The sequence below is a fragment of the Cyprinus carpio genome, chromosome A18 (genome assembly GCF_018340385.1).
Source record: "Cyprinus carpio isolate SPL01 chromosome A18, ASM1834038v1, whole genome shotgun sequence".
NCBI classification, from domain to species: Eukaryota; Metazoa; Chordata; class Actinopteri; order Cypriniformes; family Cyprinidae; genus Cyprinus; species Cyprinus carpio.
This window is the reverse complement of record NC_056589.1, coordinates 19,682,899-19,700,453: the sequence shown is the minus strand read 5'-3', so window position 1 is coordinate 19,700,453 and position 17,555 is coordinate 19,682,899. Positions and strand designations below refer to the sequence as shown.

Sequence of the window (17,555 nt, the reverse complement as noted above, 5' to 3'; positions counted from 1 at the left end):
AAAACGGACACTAAAAAGTATTAAATCTTATTTTGTCTAATGAATGAATGAATGAATGAATGTAAGGAACACACTGGATATTAATGATTTTATTTCTGAAATCTCTAAAGTCTAAACTAAAGAGTAGAAGTAGGGATGAGGAGGAGGAGGAGGAGGAGGAGGAGGAGGAGGAGGTGGAGGTGGAGGGGCGGGTCCAGACAGCGCTGCGTCTAGCTGGATTTCATCTCTACTGTTGACTTTCCACAGACTGAGCTGAGCAACGTCCGGCAATGTGCCTCTAATGGGCATAAAAACAACTTTCTCTTCTTTTTGATTTAACAAGTCCATCGACGCTACGTCTTTAAAAGCACAGGGCTTTGATAAGGAATACATTTTTTTCCGAGTTGTTGTTGATTTACTAAAGATGTCTATATTGCCTTTCACTCCTCCGATTGTGAAGAGACTGTTAGGCTGGAAGAAGGGCGAGCAGAACGGACAGGAGGAGAAATGGTGTGAGAAGGCAGTGAAGAGTCTTGTGAAGAAGCTGAAGAAGACAGGACAGCTGGAGGAGTTGGAGAAAGCCATCACCACCCAGAATATCAACACCAAATGCATCACTATACCGAGGTACATACTGTAGGATGCGTCTCAAATCATAGTGAGCTGCCTACCTAACGTTACATGGCATTTTGGGCATCATATGCGCGTTCTGAAGGCAAATTCGGTTTCCAAACAGGGTGTCTAGGTAGACAGCTCACTAGTTTTTTGAGACACACCCATATACAGCCAAGAACTGTGAAGCTAACGGTGCTAACGAGCGAAAGCCAGCAGATATTCTCATTATAACAAGCTTTTTTAACACTGGTTAAATTGTTAATGTGTTATTTAGTACTCTAACACCTGTTTATGGTGTTTCATTAGTCAGTTAACATTAACCACCAAGATGTTTTTGACAGTTAACGTTACAGTTAAGTGCGCGCGTAAGTTAACTAACGTTAACGTTAGCTTGCTAAAGCCATTATTGCTTTGCATTGTTGCTTTTCAGTGTCATATCTAGTTTCCTACAGTATCTGGAGAAGAAAAATGTGTTGGTTAATATTATAATATCAAGTTCACATGTTTAACAATCTCGGTATGCTTGCGTTCATACAAGCGTCAGCTAGCCGGACTATGACTAACGTTACTGTTGACATGGTGAAAAATACTCGTTACTTTTAACTGTTGAGTTGGTTTTGAAAGCTTTTATGGATGACCATAAACTTCACCTATCTATATTCATAACAGACGGACAGATTAAACGGCTGCGATAAAGTTAAATGGTCAGGCTCGTATAAGTGAATAAAATGCCAAACACCAGTGTGTGCCAAGCTAAGCTGTTGTTATATAACAGTCTGTGATATCTGGGGCAGACTAGGGCTGTTTTGACAAATAATAATTTTGATAGCTGGATTGCTCATTCATCTACAGTTTATAGATCAAACCTTATTAGTATATGGAATATACGATCAGTAATGTTAGAGTAATTCAGTGATTAGTCAGTGCAGTGGTTAGGTTAAAGTGCATCTAAACAAATAATTGCAACTAGTGGATGTGATGGCTCTGTAAAATGTAATTTTACATATATTGGGTAAATTACATGTTGTTTTGTATATTTTAGTGTTCCCTCTAAGGTGCATTGTCCCTAAACTGTCTTGGTAGTGTTATTAAATTTGTCTGAATCAGTGTACGTGCCCTGTGCCCTAGATGGTGGTGATGGAGGAGAGTAAAGCTTGTTATATCATAACCACTGTGGCAGTTATATCCAATTGTACTCAGGACATTCCGTCATTTGGTAAAAGGATTTGGAGAATTAGTAGCCCTACAGATGAAAACGCAAAGCCTCTGTGCCTTTTTTTACAACATATGCATATTTTTACTTGATAATATCAAGAATTGTATGTAGAGTACATGCCATTTTTATTTAATAATTTGGATTCATTAATGGCAAGATACAATTTAGGAAACATATTGAGATTACGGATGCGGCACGATAATAATTGGATGCTTTAATAATAATTAAAAATATAATTTGATTATTTGTCCAGCAGCATTACTAATGATGTCAAAAAGTCATGTTAAGAATGTGTCCAGTCCATACAGGTCTGTTTAAACAAAAAAATTGTTGAGAACCAGGTCAGTCTCAGTGGGAATCCCCTGGTGACTAACATAGTGTTAATAAATAGCTGTGATATCAGCAAGTGGCATTTGAGCATGGGGTTACTTACTTGAGCATGTAAGTGCATACCTTACCATCTGTGTAGTTATGGGAGAGGAATTTAGTCTGTGAAAAATCTGTATCAGTTCGTATCTTATCCAGCTGTTTTCTATATATATAGATCACAGATTATGGCAGGTCAGGTGGAATTGCATAATCATTTCACTGTGCTTGCTTACAGACCTGCCAAGCTGTATGCATTTTGCGTAGCGGGTACGCATTTTGACCTCAAAGTGCCCTGGTTAGATTTGTCACTATGCAAAAACCTGGTGATGCCTCTGTCCACGCGCAGTACTCAAATCAGTCAACAGCAAAAGGAAAAGGGGTTCGACCAATAAGAGCACTTTTTTTTTTTTAAATGGCATTTTAAATCGCAAATTGCAAAAAAAATAAATAAAAAAATGTTGATATGTTAAGCCATCAGAACCAAACCAAACCAAAAACCATGGTTACAGGTGTGTGTGACTGAGTGCAGAGCTGCTAAACTTTGGAAAATATTTAACAATAAATCTTGCACTTTGCACATTGTGCAATTAAAATTTGATATTAGCCATAATATATGAACCCCCCCACCCAACCCCTTAAAAAATGTTTTCCAAGGTTGGCAGGTCTGCTTGATCACTACTGGTATGCCATTGGGATCTCTTCTTGTTTGTTTTTTTTTTTCTCTATTTTATACCTAAAATTAAAATAATTGTTCACCTGAAAATGATTTGCTTGATTTGTGCATATTTCTCTCCTGATTCAGATAAGATGACTTTTTCACTGGAGAAAGCAATATTATGGATAGAGGACTCTTATTTTAGCTGGAAGCAAAAGTTAAAAACATCATAATGATGGATTTATTTATTACAAACACGCAGCTTTTCACTTCACAATACATCAATTGATGGACTGGAGTCATGTTTTTATCAGCTGTTTAGACTCTCATTCTGATGGCAAGCATTTTTTCATTTTTTTTTTTTTTTTTTTTTTTTATGAACCACTTCTTTAAAAAATATTAGCCAAACATTTGAAATTAGACAATGCAAAAAAAATTTAAATAAATAATAATAAAAATATGTAGGTTTTACAAGTCACCTGTGCAAAAATGACTTGCATTTGGCTAGTTGCAGGTGTCCAGCATTGTGATAGTATCAGAAATATATTCATCATTGTTGTAACTCTCTTGAACCATAGGACTTGACTAGGGATGCACTGAATGTTCAGCAACTGAAATTATTGGGCCGGAAATAGCAACAAAAACTCTTTTCGGCCGAATAAGCAAAAAGACTGAATAATTTGTAATTATAATATTATAATAATTACAACAGCTCTATTAATACATTTATTATAGCATTTACACATAGTGTTCAGACGGGATCTGTAATATTTTCTAATGTTTTAAAAGAAGTCTATTCTGCTCAGGAAGGCTGCATTTATTTGTACAGTAAAAAATGCATGCCTGATTCAAGAAGGGGGTCTCAAAAATGGCCAAAAAATATTATTTTACTAACTTATTCATTTTAAGTTAAATTGTGTTTTATTGGTATAATGTCTTCTAGAATGTTAAAAAATGTTCAGTGTTAAGTAAATATTTTTAAAGCACATTTTTGGTTATTTAATTTATGCAATGGTGAAAAAAAAAAATGGCAAAATGGGGGAAAAAATGCGAAAAATCGTGTTCGGTAATCTGCCTTCAGCCCAGTGTTTAATTTTTTCCAGCTTCGGCGAATAAATTTCATTTCGGTGCAACCCTAGACTTGACTTGTATTCTTTGCTCTCTTTGCTCTGGTAATTGTGATTTGAGCAGCATGTACATTGTCAGTATTGAGCACTTGTGTTGTTGAATTTTGGCGTTCTACAGTTAGACCACATACATCCTGCCCCTTTTAAAGGAGCTTTCACACAGGAAATTAATGTTTATGTTTCTTTGCTGCATCTTTTGTCTTTACTGCTCTGTCAAGCAACCCTTTTTATGATGAAATCTGTATATAGTAAGCAAATCGCCACAAAATGCCATTCAAACACTTGCACTCAGACTGACTTTCTCTGTACACTCTCACAGCTGAGAGTGTGTTTATTCAACACACTATGAGGCATGGTTATTCAGATATCAAGAATGCAGTAGGTCTGGAGAAGGGTGTAGGTTCGTTCCCTGGATTGTGGTTGAGTGTAAAAGGTTGGCATTAGTTTGGTTTGAATATACTCAACTGTGTCATGCTCTATAAGGTCCTGATGCTCCCTACACTGATTTGTTCCCTCTTCTTCTTGATGAAATTTTCTCTGCATTACTGGTTATCTGGGTGACAAGGGGAAGACTACACGTGTGCAACAGAACCAGAGCATGAAATCATCACCTGCTTACAGGCTTTGAGTTTCTGAGGTTACGCTGCTTCCTGCTCCACACGCTTATTCAAATAGAGCACCGATATTCTGAGAGCCTCTAACCAAAGTGAGAAATGCTAACTGAAAATGTCTTGTAATAAAGGGCTGTTATGTGAGTGTATGTTTAAAACATAGAAAACAAAAAAATATGTAAAAAAGAAAACATTTTGTGATGATATTTAATCTTCATAAATAATGTTTAATTATATAAATATTTACTTAAAACACATTTACTTATTTGATCAAACATATCTAAAATATTATTACAGTTTAATACACAAATTTTCTATTTGAATATATTTTAAAATGTAAAATTCCTTTGATGGCAAAGGTACTTTTTCAGCAGCCATTTCTCCAGTCTTCTCACATTTGCTTACTGAATAAAAATATTTATTTATACAAAAGAAATTAAGGTGTTCTGAGGGGTTTCAATGTGTTTAATAAGAGATGGTTAGTATTATCTGATAAATGTGACTATATGACGTATTAGTGTATATATGTATGTGTGTTTGTATATACTATAATTTAACTGTTTTATTACTATATGCTTTGATTATAATAATATATCTCAAATTATTATTAACAATAAAATCTATGAGCAAGGTATGCTCCAAAGTTTAATATTCAGGGATAGGGAATCTCTAAGTGTAATAACAACAATACATAATTTAATTTTTTTTTTTTGTGTAATTTCTGATTTGTTTCTTAGATAATTTAGCACAAGGACAATTATGGAACAATTTCCCTAAATGGATTAGTAAACCGCATAAATATTCAGTGGCAAAACTGGTTAGAATTGAGGTCAGGGGCCTTTTAGGGGCCATGATGATGCCTAATGGATAGTGTGACTCCACAGATGTGGATAGTGTGAGATATGTGGGAGAGAAGACAACAAACACTGCTGCTCGAAGAGGAAACCTGAGGTTATTGGTGAGCCACACATACCCGTCTTCCCTTCTCAGCTCTCTCCGGTACCCTTTTTATTTTATTTATTTTATTTATTGCTTTGTTGATTTCTGTTTTCAGTAATGTTGCTGCTCCAGTGTTGATTTTAGAGAGGCAGTGTGTGTATAGGAGGGGTTGGGATAGAAAGACGGCTGCTCTTGGCTTTGACAGAAGGGTGAATGAGTTCTGCTGTGTGTGACTTTCAGGTCAGTCTGGGGGTCAGTTTAACTTAAACAGAAGGAATTGAAATCGTGTGTCTGTTTTCAGCTGAGCTGTGACTTTAGGAGACTCCAGGACTTTTCTTTGTCTCCTTGGACTGAGTCAGACAATGTGGTAGTCTGTCTTCTTTTTGCCAGGTTGCAAACTCACAGAGGGTCTGGTTAACAGCATTCTGTGTCTTGTCTGATTGTGGATTCAACTTGGGTAACTAATTTATTAAAATGTGATTATGGTGTAGATGTTGAAAGAGTGAATTAAAGGGGTCATGAACTACATTTTTTTTTAATTTTATAATGCTCTGTTAGTTTCACTTATAATTTTAGTGTGATTTTTACATAAAAAAAAAAAAACATCATTTAGGAGTAATAGGCTATTTTATATCCTGTTTTTGAGCCTCTCTGCAGAATGGTCTGTTTTTTTTTTTATGGTCGGGGAGCATTTAAGATGAGCAAGTAAACGCCCAGTGCTATGATTGGCTAACAGTTTCGCTTTAGTCCCTTTCACACTGAGATTCCGGATAATACACGGGTAATGTGTCCCGGCAATTGTTCCCGGATCATTAGATTTTGGTTCATTCACACTGCCAGTGATATCCCGGAATCTGTGCGTGTGTTCACACACAACCCGTAAAGGTCCTGTAATGACATGTGACATCAGGATGTGACGTGTAATGCTCGAGACAAAAATGCTAGGCACGTTAACTTTCACTTAAGCTGGCGAAGGATCTCAGCTTCAGCGTGGATAGTGAGGAACTACCTGATCTCTGCTTCATTACAGTTTGCACATATTTTTTCCTCGCGAACGTTGATCTGCCTTCAAAACACCTGTTAAAAGAGTCACGTGATAACGTGCGTCATCACTACGACACACCCTTTACGGCATTGGTTCTGGCTTTTGTTCACACAGAGCTGATTCCAGGACTTAACCCGGCAGTGTTACTAGGTCCCCAACCCGGGATCAATCCCGCAATCAATCCCGGGACGTGTTTGCATTCACACAGAAGGCGACCAACGTGCAGTGTGAAAGGGGCTTTATTGACAGATAGATGCTGTGACATACACTGAAAACAACATGGGTCATTTGGGTTAAAAATGTATAAATACTGTATAATTTATAACTGTATAAATCAAACGGTCTGGAACAGACAATGCAATAGTGGTAAAAGCATGTTTTCTCACACTTACGTGTTGCGACATTACTTTTGGATCCACTCTAGTCAGACTCAGCACTGCATCATTGTTTACTTTCAGTCTCTCTGAAAAGCCTGCATCATAAGGTCTTGTTTAAAAATAAATCCGTAGCAAAGTAAACCAAACAAACAAACAAACAGTGTTTCACTGAAGCGATCTGGAGCTCTTTTCTAATTTTTGTCTTGAGTGTTTACACCGGATTTGAGCGGCGCAACGTGACTATATAGACAACAAAACCCATTTTAATCTGCAATTCTGTCTACACTGGATGCGCCAAGGATTGACCTGATGTCCTGCTCTATTTCTGACATACTCCAAGCATTAGCGCCACTTCTGACCAAAAAGAGAAATTGATTCACAGTGTGACACAACAGCGCTCACGTCCGATATCAATATGTTAGGATAACAAGGAAAGCAGTTCAAAGACTGTTTTTCACAACTTAAACTACACAGTGTCTTGTACTCTCATAATGTCATCTGTATGGTTCTGTTGATGGAGTAATCATGTGTTTGCGTCTCTATTTCCTCTTCTGCTACGAGCGAGTATCAGTGGGCGGGGCTAAAGAGGCAGTGATTTAGAAGCAGGCGTTGATCTTCTCATGCAGAGGCGGGGCTTAGCCACACTAATACGTCATAAAGTGGCACATTCCAAAACAAGTCGTTTTCTGAGCTTGGTTTCAATAAAACCTGTTTTTTTTTTTTTTAAACGACAAAGGTTGGAGTTTTGAAATTTACAGAATTTTTTTATTGTACATTGACCTGTTATTTGTCAAAAGATCAAGGGAAATTAGATTTTTCAGTTTATGACCCCTTTAAAGGAATAGGTCACCAAAAACTTGCAGGCTTTTTTTTTTGGTACAGAAGAAGAGAATTTCGGATGAATCATTAAGCAGCTTATAGATGTCAAAGTAACTGCCAGGGTCTAAATATCCTAAGATTTTACTTTTCAGTAGTTAAAATCTTCTCTTCTATAGTACTCAAATCCAGTAGTTTGATGATGTCATTGACATCCAACCTGATTCGGTGTATTGAAAGATGCCATATTTTGAAGCTGCAGTCAAGGACGATATTTGTAGTGACTGAAATTTTACACAAAACTAACATATGGCTTCAGTCATATGGACCGCTTTTGAGATGCTTATTTTGTTTAGTGTTTGTTGTAATTCCTAGAGTTTGACAGATATATTCACTATGAACTTTTATTGTCAACCACTACTTTTAAGTGCTATTGGTTAAAGCTGAATTTACAAAAATATTATATAAAATATGATAGGCAGCACATTAATTTCTGGGTTAATATTTTTGTTCTGTCTGGTGAATATGGACGTCATCTGTTCCTAGTGGATATTTTTTAGTGCAGAATGCTGGCATTCATACGGCTGGTGCATAGCTGAATGAATAGGTAAACATCAGACTGGAAAAGTGTCTGCTGTCTGCTCTGCCTTGCCGTCTTTCCCCTCCTTCTGAACCCAAGTCTGGTATTTCCTCTAAATTCGCTCACTTGCTTTCTCTGTTCCTCTTGTGTCAGTCCCCTGAGTCTGAGCTTTTTTTAAAGAATCAGGATAATCCAGATGTAGGGTGAAAATGCATTAATGCATTGAAATTCGTGAGTAATGGCTGTCATGATGCATTGACCACAATAGCATAAGGTGATTCATGTTTTTTCTGTGGCTTTTTCTTCTCACAGCTGGTAACCTCTCCCCCTGTATGAAAATAAGGCCTGATTCACTTTCCACTAAATGAGGCTTTTGTACCATTTGAATACCCCAACTTGAGATCAGCAAAATGAATGATTGACCTAGTGCAAGCCTATTAAAAGACTCACAGGGCAAGACTTATTAGGCTTTCATTTTAATTACATTGTACAGTTGTTCAATCAGGCACATTGTATTTTAGAAAAGAGTGTGGTTATAACATTTTTACTTATTATTAACATATTTTGCAGTTTAATATATTTTTATAACATTAACTCAGTGTTTTGTAATGGCAATTTTATTTAATAGAAAATGAATGATTGAATGTTAACATTTCTCATTGTTTTTTTTTTCACTGTTAGGTATAGAAATAAGGAATTGAATGAATTTGTTTCAGATTCTGTTCCACTTAAAAATAGCAGTAACGATTACTTTTAAATAAACTTTATCATATCATATGTGAAAACAGTAATTACACTGATTTAGTAGTTATACCAGGAGTCTCCAAACTTGGTCCTGAAGGGTTTAGCTCCAACTTGCCTAAACACACCTGCTTGGAAGTTTCTAGAATGCCTATTAAGACCATGATTAGCTGGTTCAGGTGTGTTAAATTAGGGTTGGAGCTAAATTTTGCAGGACACCTGCCCTTTAGGACCGAGTTTGGAGACCCCTTTAGTTACACTGATTCTCATGAGCCCTAAGTAAAAAGTAATGGTTACTAGTTGTTGTTTTGAATTGGACATTGCTTCAATTTAGTGATTCAATGAGTAAATGACTCATTAAACTGATTTAAACCAATAAGATGAGTCTATTTGAATAATAAGAACCAGCTGATAAGAGTCATTTATTCTTGAATCAGACTTTCCTTGTAATGCTGTATGTTTACTGTTCTGTCACCATCAGCAGAAGTAGAAGATCAGGCTAAACTGAACATCATGAAAATCTTTTTCAGACTTTTATTTACATATCATTCATCTTCTAATATATTTTTTTCAATGGCCTTATTATAAAGAAGGTAGAATGGTTCTTGCTTTAATTGGTAACTTTTATGTGACTGGTTGTTTCATTGTCTCCTGAACTGTGTGTGCAGGTCTCTGGATGGCCGACTGCAGGTATCTCACAGAAAAGGCCTTCCCCATGTGATCTACTGCCGGCTGTGGCGCTGGCCTGACCTGCAGTCCCACCACGAGCTGCGTGCTGTAGACTTGTGCGAGTTTGCCTTCCATACGAAGAAGGACGAGGTGTGTGTGAACCCTTACCACTACCAGCGTGTAGAGACACCAGGTAAGCTCAACAGGTGTTTTACCTCTAGTTATTCAAAGACTGTTTGATTCCATAATCAGTTTTGTGTATGAAACTAATTTGAGTGATTTTTTTGGGGGGATAAACTAAGTTTTTTTCCTTTGTCCATGTTCAGTTTTGCCTCCAGTCCTGGTTCCTCGGCATGCTGACATTTCCACAGACTTCCCTCCGCTGGATGATTTCATCCCTGAGAACACCATATTCCCAGCGGGCATTGAGCCTCCGAGCAACTATATACCGGGTGAAAACATGTTTTCTGTTCTCTCCGAAAATAACACATTAACTTTCACCCAGACATGCCCTCAGGACAACACAACAGGCATTACTCACTCTAACACACACACACACTGGTTCACAGATACACATCAGCTTGAGTTTTTTTTGTCTTCTCTCAGTTCATTTAAGCTGTTTTGTCAAAATCAAAGTGTTTAGTCTGGTGTCTTAACAAAATTGGTAAAGTGAATAAGACAAGGAGAGATCAAAGTGCTGATCTCATGACTGGTAACATCATATTGAGGCTTAAGACTGTTGGTGTTAAGTGTTTCACATGACTTGAGTGAAAGAATTCCTCTTTTCAGGTAGACCTTCCCACTAAACAACAAATTTACAGTGTGGCATTTGAGAAATTACTTCAGAAATCCAAGCACATACTACAAAGAAAGTTTGAACTCATTCAGGTTTTAATTGTGTGACTAGTAGGGTTGGATCTAGGGCTGGATGGTATGACGATAGATATTGTGATGATGGTATAAAGTGTCAATCTTAAGAGATTTTGCTATATTGTTTATTATGTGGTATGTAAATATATCAGCATAGCACAGTACTACTTAAAGGGTTAGTTCAGTCAAAAATGAAAATTATGTCATTAATGACTCACCCTCATGTCGTTCCAAACCCGTAAGACGTCTGTTCATCTTCGGAACACAGTTTAAGATATTTTAGATTTAGTCCGAGAGCTTTCTGTCCCTCCATTGAAAATGTATGTACGGTATACTGTCCACGTCCAGAAAGGTAATAAAAACATCATCAAAGTAGTCCATGTGACATCAGAGGGTCTGTTAGAATTTATTGAAGCATCGAAAATACATTTTGCTCCAAAAATATCCAAAATTACGACTTTATTCAGCATTTTCTTCTCTTCCGGGTCTGTTGTGAACGCGACTGCTGTGACTGTTGACGTACGACGCTGCTGACGTGTTTTCTGGCGCGCCCAATAACAAAGAAAACACGTCAGCAGCGCCGTACGTCAGCGGCGTCACTGCAGTGTTGTGAACGTGCTCACAACAGACCCGGAAGAGAAGAAAATGCTGAATAAAGTCGTAATTTTGGTTATTTTTGGAGCAAAATGTATTTTTCGTACATACATTTTCAATGGAGGGACAGAAAGCTCTCGGACTAAATCTAAAATATCTTAAACTGTGTTCCGAAGATGAACGGAGGTCTTACGGGTTTGGAACGACATGAGGGTGAGTCATTAATGACATAATTTTCATTTTTGGCTGAACTAACCGTTTAAGAGTGATAAGGAAACATGCTTGAAGGAGAAATTAAAGAGCAGGGCGTATTTGATGTTAAATGTAGTTATTCAGCACACTAAGCTGTGGAAAATAAGGCAAAGAAAATCACTCACACTGCTCTTGACAATATTAATCATATTGTGTGTAATTTGTAAATATCGCTGATCACTAGTTGGATCTACATGATATTGGCTTTGATACAGTTTCAGCCTCTGGTACCCCTGTATCAATTGATACTTCAGGCTATAAATAAATGGCCATCACACCAAAAGCTTTGAATGTTTAAGTACTGTATGTGTTCTGCAGGGAGAGAAAATTTTGTCTTGAGTGGTTCATAATAATAAATGTCTGATTTATGTTTCAGAGACCCCTCCTCCAGGGTACCTGAGTGAGGATGGGGAAACCAGCGACCACCAAATGAACCACAGAATGGACACAGGTTAGAGACCTGAAATCACGAACAAGTTGTTTCTATTATATACCTAATTATATTTGTTTATACTTTTCTAATTCTATTTTTAGGCTCCCCAAACCTTTCACCCAGCCCTGTCTCTCCTGCAAACAACAACCTAGGTAAGAACAGGCCTTTATTCATAATGTTTCACAGCCAAATATATAAAAATAATGCATTCATAAAAATTCCAGATTGTCCGAGGGATATAGATTACCAAATGTTTGTACACATCTACTCATTCTTTACTATTTTTCTAACTAGAGGTTGACCAATAGTGGATTTTACCGATACCAGTAGCTAGGTAGGACTATATTTGCTGATACGATTAATTAAATGGTAGTTTTTAAAATGAATACTGTGCGAAAACTAAAAGAGCGCATTACTATTTAAAGAAGGAAAAAGAGAACAGTACTGAATCATATATCAATCATTATAGTTAGTTTATAAATGTTAACAGAAGCAACTTTAAAATTTAAAAATGTGTTAGTAAATGTTGAAATTAACACACTCTAACAAAGAACAATACTTCTACAGCTTTTATCAACCTTAGAGAAATCCTGACCGTATGAATGAACTGAATGAACATATCGGTTTGCTTTCTCACGTCACAGCTTTAAATCTGCAACTTCGCTGGCTAACAAATGCATTAATGTTACGAGTTGGATGTAAACTAATGCAAATAGATGGTAACAATCGTGACATTAAACATTTGGGTCTGACTTGCATTTGTTTTGGTCTCATTGTTTTAACCGCTTGAGGTAATACTAATGTTCAAGTCCTTGAAAGCTACAGCTGCTCCAGCAAAGGGCGCAACCCGGAAAAACTATCGGCATGGATTTTTTTCAGTGCAACTATGGAAAATAGTATTAGTAAAGTTGTCAAATTGATAGAATAACACTAAAGTTAATATAGGAATTATAATTTAAAAGTTAAATAAAATCTTGTAGAAGATATATTTAAAATGTTTCAAAATAGCCACCTTTTGTGAAAACTTAGGCTTTCCTGTCAGCACCTTTTGCCTTTAATGCGTGGCTGTAGTTTTTTTCATGAAAACAGTCATCACTAAAAGTGTTTGTTGTGATGGAAACCTGATTTCTATAAGTACTCCACCCCACTGTGAGTTTAATCTGACTGGATTATCTCTGATTTATTACCTCCGGAGCATTGGTCTGCCTGCCTGGTCCTGTGTGAGGTGATTTAGTGAGAACGGAAGTCTGCTTCAGTGAGCCCATGAGAAATCCGTAGGACGAGTCACTGCCAGTAAAACACATGAGCATAACGCCATCAGCATCCTGTACTATCCTCATTAAGCGAGTCCACATATAATAGGGAAGGCCTGGCAGAAAAAAAGTTGTTGCTGTTATTGTATATTTTCAAAACCATCTAGTTAGGATGGTTGTCTGAACAACTAGTCACACTAACACCGTGAATACACCGGATGTGAGTGGTGCAATGCGGCACAACAAAATACAAAATAACCCATTTATAATCAGTGATGCTTTCTACACTGAGCAACACAACACGACACGACAAATCCCCAACAGTAAACTGATGCTTCATTCGGTTTATGAAGTACACAAAGTACAAATGATTTGCAGTGGTCGCTTTGTTGCGTCCAGTGTAGACAGCCTCTAGCTGTTGCGGTGCAATGCGACATCTGTCACGTCCTTTATAGACACTTTATAAGAAGTTTAAAGTAATAATGTTGCCTTTTATTAGAAATGTATACTGTACAATATGTGTAAATAACCACACCAAACATTAAGATATTTGCACTCACGTTCTTCTTGTGTGTAGGCTCAAAAATTTAGATCATATTGAGAAAGGACAAAAGGTGTACACAGTGCAAAGACGGAACATTTTTAATATTACATCATCATCAGTGTCTCATCATTGGTTATTAGGAATTTACCTTAATTTTTTTATTTTTTATTTATTTATTTATTTATTTTAATATGTAATGCTGAATAATTGTGTGATTTTATTACAGATTCAAATAACTGAAATTGGAATTTTGAAATCTAAATTTTAAATGACATATTTTAAAATATGATTTATCCCTGTGGTGGCAAAGCTGAATTTTTCAGCAGTCATTACTCCAGTCTTCAGTGTCACATGATCCTTGCAAAATATGTTTATGTATCCTACGGAAAAAGGAAGTATAAATCCTATATAAATAGGATAAAAAAAATCTTTAAATTACTAAGTAGAACAAATTATCACAGTCCTCAATTGATTGAATAAAAAAATGAATACAGACACATTTACTAAGCCACTAGTCAACCCCAAACTGTTAGCCTCTTAGCTGTACAAGAGGAAACCTCATATAAAAGGATCCTTTGTTTTTGTCCTCTCAGTCAGCCCAGGGTAATGTAATAATAATAATATCCTGTCACTGGGATGTTCTATCTCTGCAGAGACACCAGGAGGCCCTGTAGCAAAAATAACAAATAACCAATTTCACATGGACAGCCTGCTGTTTTCTAAGGGCCACATTCTGTCACAATGTGATTTAACATCAGAATCCAAAGTCCAGGGCTTTTCCTGTTCTTTCACACTGTCTTTGTTCTGCACTTGTTTTGTAACTGATTCTTTCTCTTGCTCATCTGTGTGTGTGTTAGATCTGCAGCCGGTAACATATTGTGAATCTGCATTTTGGTGCTCGATTTCCTACTACGAGCTGAATCAGCGTGTGGGCGAGACTTTCCATGCTTCGCAACCGTCTCTGACTGTAGACGGCTTTACGGACCCCTCTAATGCAGAGCGCTTCTGCCTGGGCCTGCTGTCCAATGTCAACCGCAATGCAGCTGTGGAGCTGACGCGCAGACACATCGGTACATTCAGCTCACATTTATAAAAAATTTAATGGACAATATTGGAAACAGACGTTCTGAAATGAACTGAATCTGTTTAACCTCATAACCTTTCCTTAGGCCGAGGTGTGCGTTTGTATTACATCGGCGGTGAGGTGTTTGCTGAGTGTCTGAGCGACAGTGCTATTTTTGTTCAGAGTCCGAACTGTAACCAGCGGTATGGCTGGCACCCCGCCACAGTATGTAAGATTCCTCCAGGTGAGTCACCCCTTTTGTATACTGATTGGATGGATGTGCATTGTGCAACTATGTACATCCTATGAGTCACTCAAGCATGCACTAGTGTCAGACTTCCTGATTCTGTTTCATAGAAGCACTCAAGCATATATATGTGAATGTTTGCTTCTGACTTTGTCTCAGGCTGTAATCTGAAGATCTTCAATAATCAGGAGTTTGCAGCTCTGTTGGCCCAATCAGTGAATCAGGGATTTGAGGCTGTTTACCAGCTAACCCGTATGTGCACCATTCGCATGAGTTTCGTCAAAGGCTGGGGGGCAGAATACAGGTAAGCCAAGACACTCATCAGAGAAAGCACTTACATTACCATTCAAAAGTCTGGGATCAGTAAGATTTTTTTTTTTCCAAGAAATTAATACTTTTATTTTGCAAGCATTTATATATATATATATATATATATATATATATATATATATATATATATATATATATATATTCCTATTATTATAGTACATATTCTATTCTATAATAATTCACTCATCACAGGTGGCACATACACTACTGTTCAAAAGTTTGGGATCTATACTTTTTTTTTTCTTTTATGAAAGAAATTAACACTTTAATTTTCTTATATTCTGTTATATATTAATTATATATACTCTAATATTTAATAGTTTGTGGTCAAGATTTTTTATTTTTTTGGAAAGAAATTAAATACTTTTGATCAGCAAGGACACATTAAATTGATAAATTCATCCAAATATTTTCTGTATCATGGTTTCCACAACAATATTAAGCAGCACAACTGTTTCAACATTGATAATAAGCACCAAACCAGCATATTAGAATGATTTCTGAAGGATCATGGATCAAATTTATTAAAATAAAAAAACTTTAAATAAACAACAACTTTTTTTTTAAATTGTAACAATATTTCACAATTTTAATTAAACAATTACACAATTAATGTTTCAACTTATGCAAAGGTACTACAGGCTTAGAGATTTTCTAAATATGTTCTTCATAACTGCATCACTTTCAAAAGTGCTTTATAGTCGTAGGTGCTGAGTATTAAAAACAAATGCACAAATTGTATTTAATCAATTTATTTCTGTGACAGTAACACAAAAAGCTAATGGCTGCCCTTCCTGGCTGGTCTGTAGTTAGTTAAATATGCTGGGCAGGCTTGGAAGCACATTAGTGACCCAGATTCTCCTTCCTGCAGGCGGCAGACAGTGACCAGCACCCCCTGCTGGATAGAGCTGCATCTCAATGGCCCTCTGCAGTGGCTGGACAAGGTGCTCACTCAGATGGGCTCTCCGAACCTCCGCTGCTCCAGTGTGTCATAGGACAAACCCTCAGCCCGTTTCATGTAACCATACCCTTCTAATGACATCGTCTATTGCTGCTGAAAGCCAAGCAAACAAACAGAGCAAAACCAAGGACGGGGGAGACAAACACCTGCTGGACTCCTCAGAGTGTCACTTTATCATTTACAGATCCTAACATTTTGCCGTGGGCAAAAATAGGCACGTACAGTTGAAGCACTTTGAACAATGACACTCGAGGAGTGTGGATGATATTTCCACAGTGCGATGAGTTTAAAATGAGGCATTTTCCTCATTGTGAATTTAAATGTGATACTGATTTTTCTGTTTTTGTTTTGATCAAGAAGTGTATCACGCATTTAATTTGATCTGAAGGTATTAGAATCATGGGCTCGGAATATGATTGCTTAAAATCATAAACATCCTCATAGGGGGCCTCAAAGAGTGCTTTGTTTCCACCACCTTCAGTGAAGGGGTCATGTGTGAACTTTTACAGTGTGTTAGCCTGAAGCTAGAGCTTCAGGAAGCTGTTTGTGTAGGTGTGCTCAAGTAAATTGCACTGCGCTGGACAGGTCAATATACAATGTGATTGCGATTGCCGTTGGTCTCATGCACGGTCGAACAGGTTTGTATACTTCTGACAGGAACAGAGTGTGTAGAATTATAACAGAGGTACTTAGCCTTGATTATGAAAAGCACTTATTTTTACAACCCAGTGATGGTGTGAACAACAAAATAGCATTGGAAATTTGTCAGTGACAAATGATAGTAGCTAATAGTGCCATTTTATTTCTTGAACTTGATGGTCACTGTTAGAATTTTGCTCAGCAAAGACATTTTTGTATAAAGTATTTTTGCATTATAAATGGAATGGAGATTGCGAAAGTATATTTTTACTGCTGCCCAAGGGTATTCACTGCCATGTTACACATAGATATAAAACAAAAAAAATGGTCTAGGTCTTTTGAAACTAAATTCAAAGATAAAGATTTCTTTAATAATGTACTGATGTTATGTAGCATCAGACTTTCAGCTGATTGCACAGACTCCTATCGAAATGACTGGATTATGCCTGTGAAAATTCACAGAACCATTTATGTGACCACACCATGTCATCAGTTTTTTTTTTTTTCATTTCAGCAATCACTTGATTTCATTGTCCTTTCATTGAATCTGTTCGGTGTATGATTGGAGCATCTCCAACTCAGGACTGTCAATCCATTCAACTGATTTTTGAGCTCAAAACTCATGTAATA

General features: G+C 36.9%; 1 protein-coding gene across 1 annotated transcript; it reads left to right on the top strand.

Annotated features, from left to right (window-relative positions):
• The first annotated feature begins 209 nt into the window (after positions 1 to 209).
• LOC109097820 (mothers against decapentaplegic homolog 3-like) lies at positions 210 to 17,021 on the top strand. The gene is made up of 9 exons (XM_042775310.1): positions 210 to 606; positions 9,739 to 9,932; positions 10,066 to 10,191; positions 11,832 to 11,906; positions 11,990 to 12,040; positions 14,543 to 14,755; positions 14,855 to 14,992; positions 15,155 to 15,299; positions 16,197 to 17,021. The coding sequence occupies exons 1-9, from the start codon at positions 404 to 406 to the stop codon at positions 16,318 to 16,320; spliced, it is 1,269 nt and encodes a 422-aa protein (XP_042631244.1). The 5' UTR covers positions 210 to 403; the 3' UTR covers positions 16,321 to 17,021.
• Positions 17,022 to 17,555: the final 534 nt, after the last annotated feature.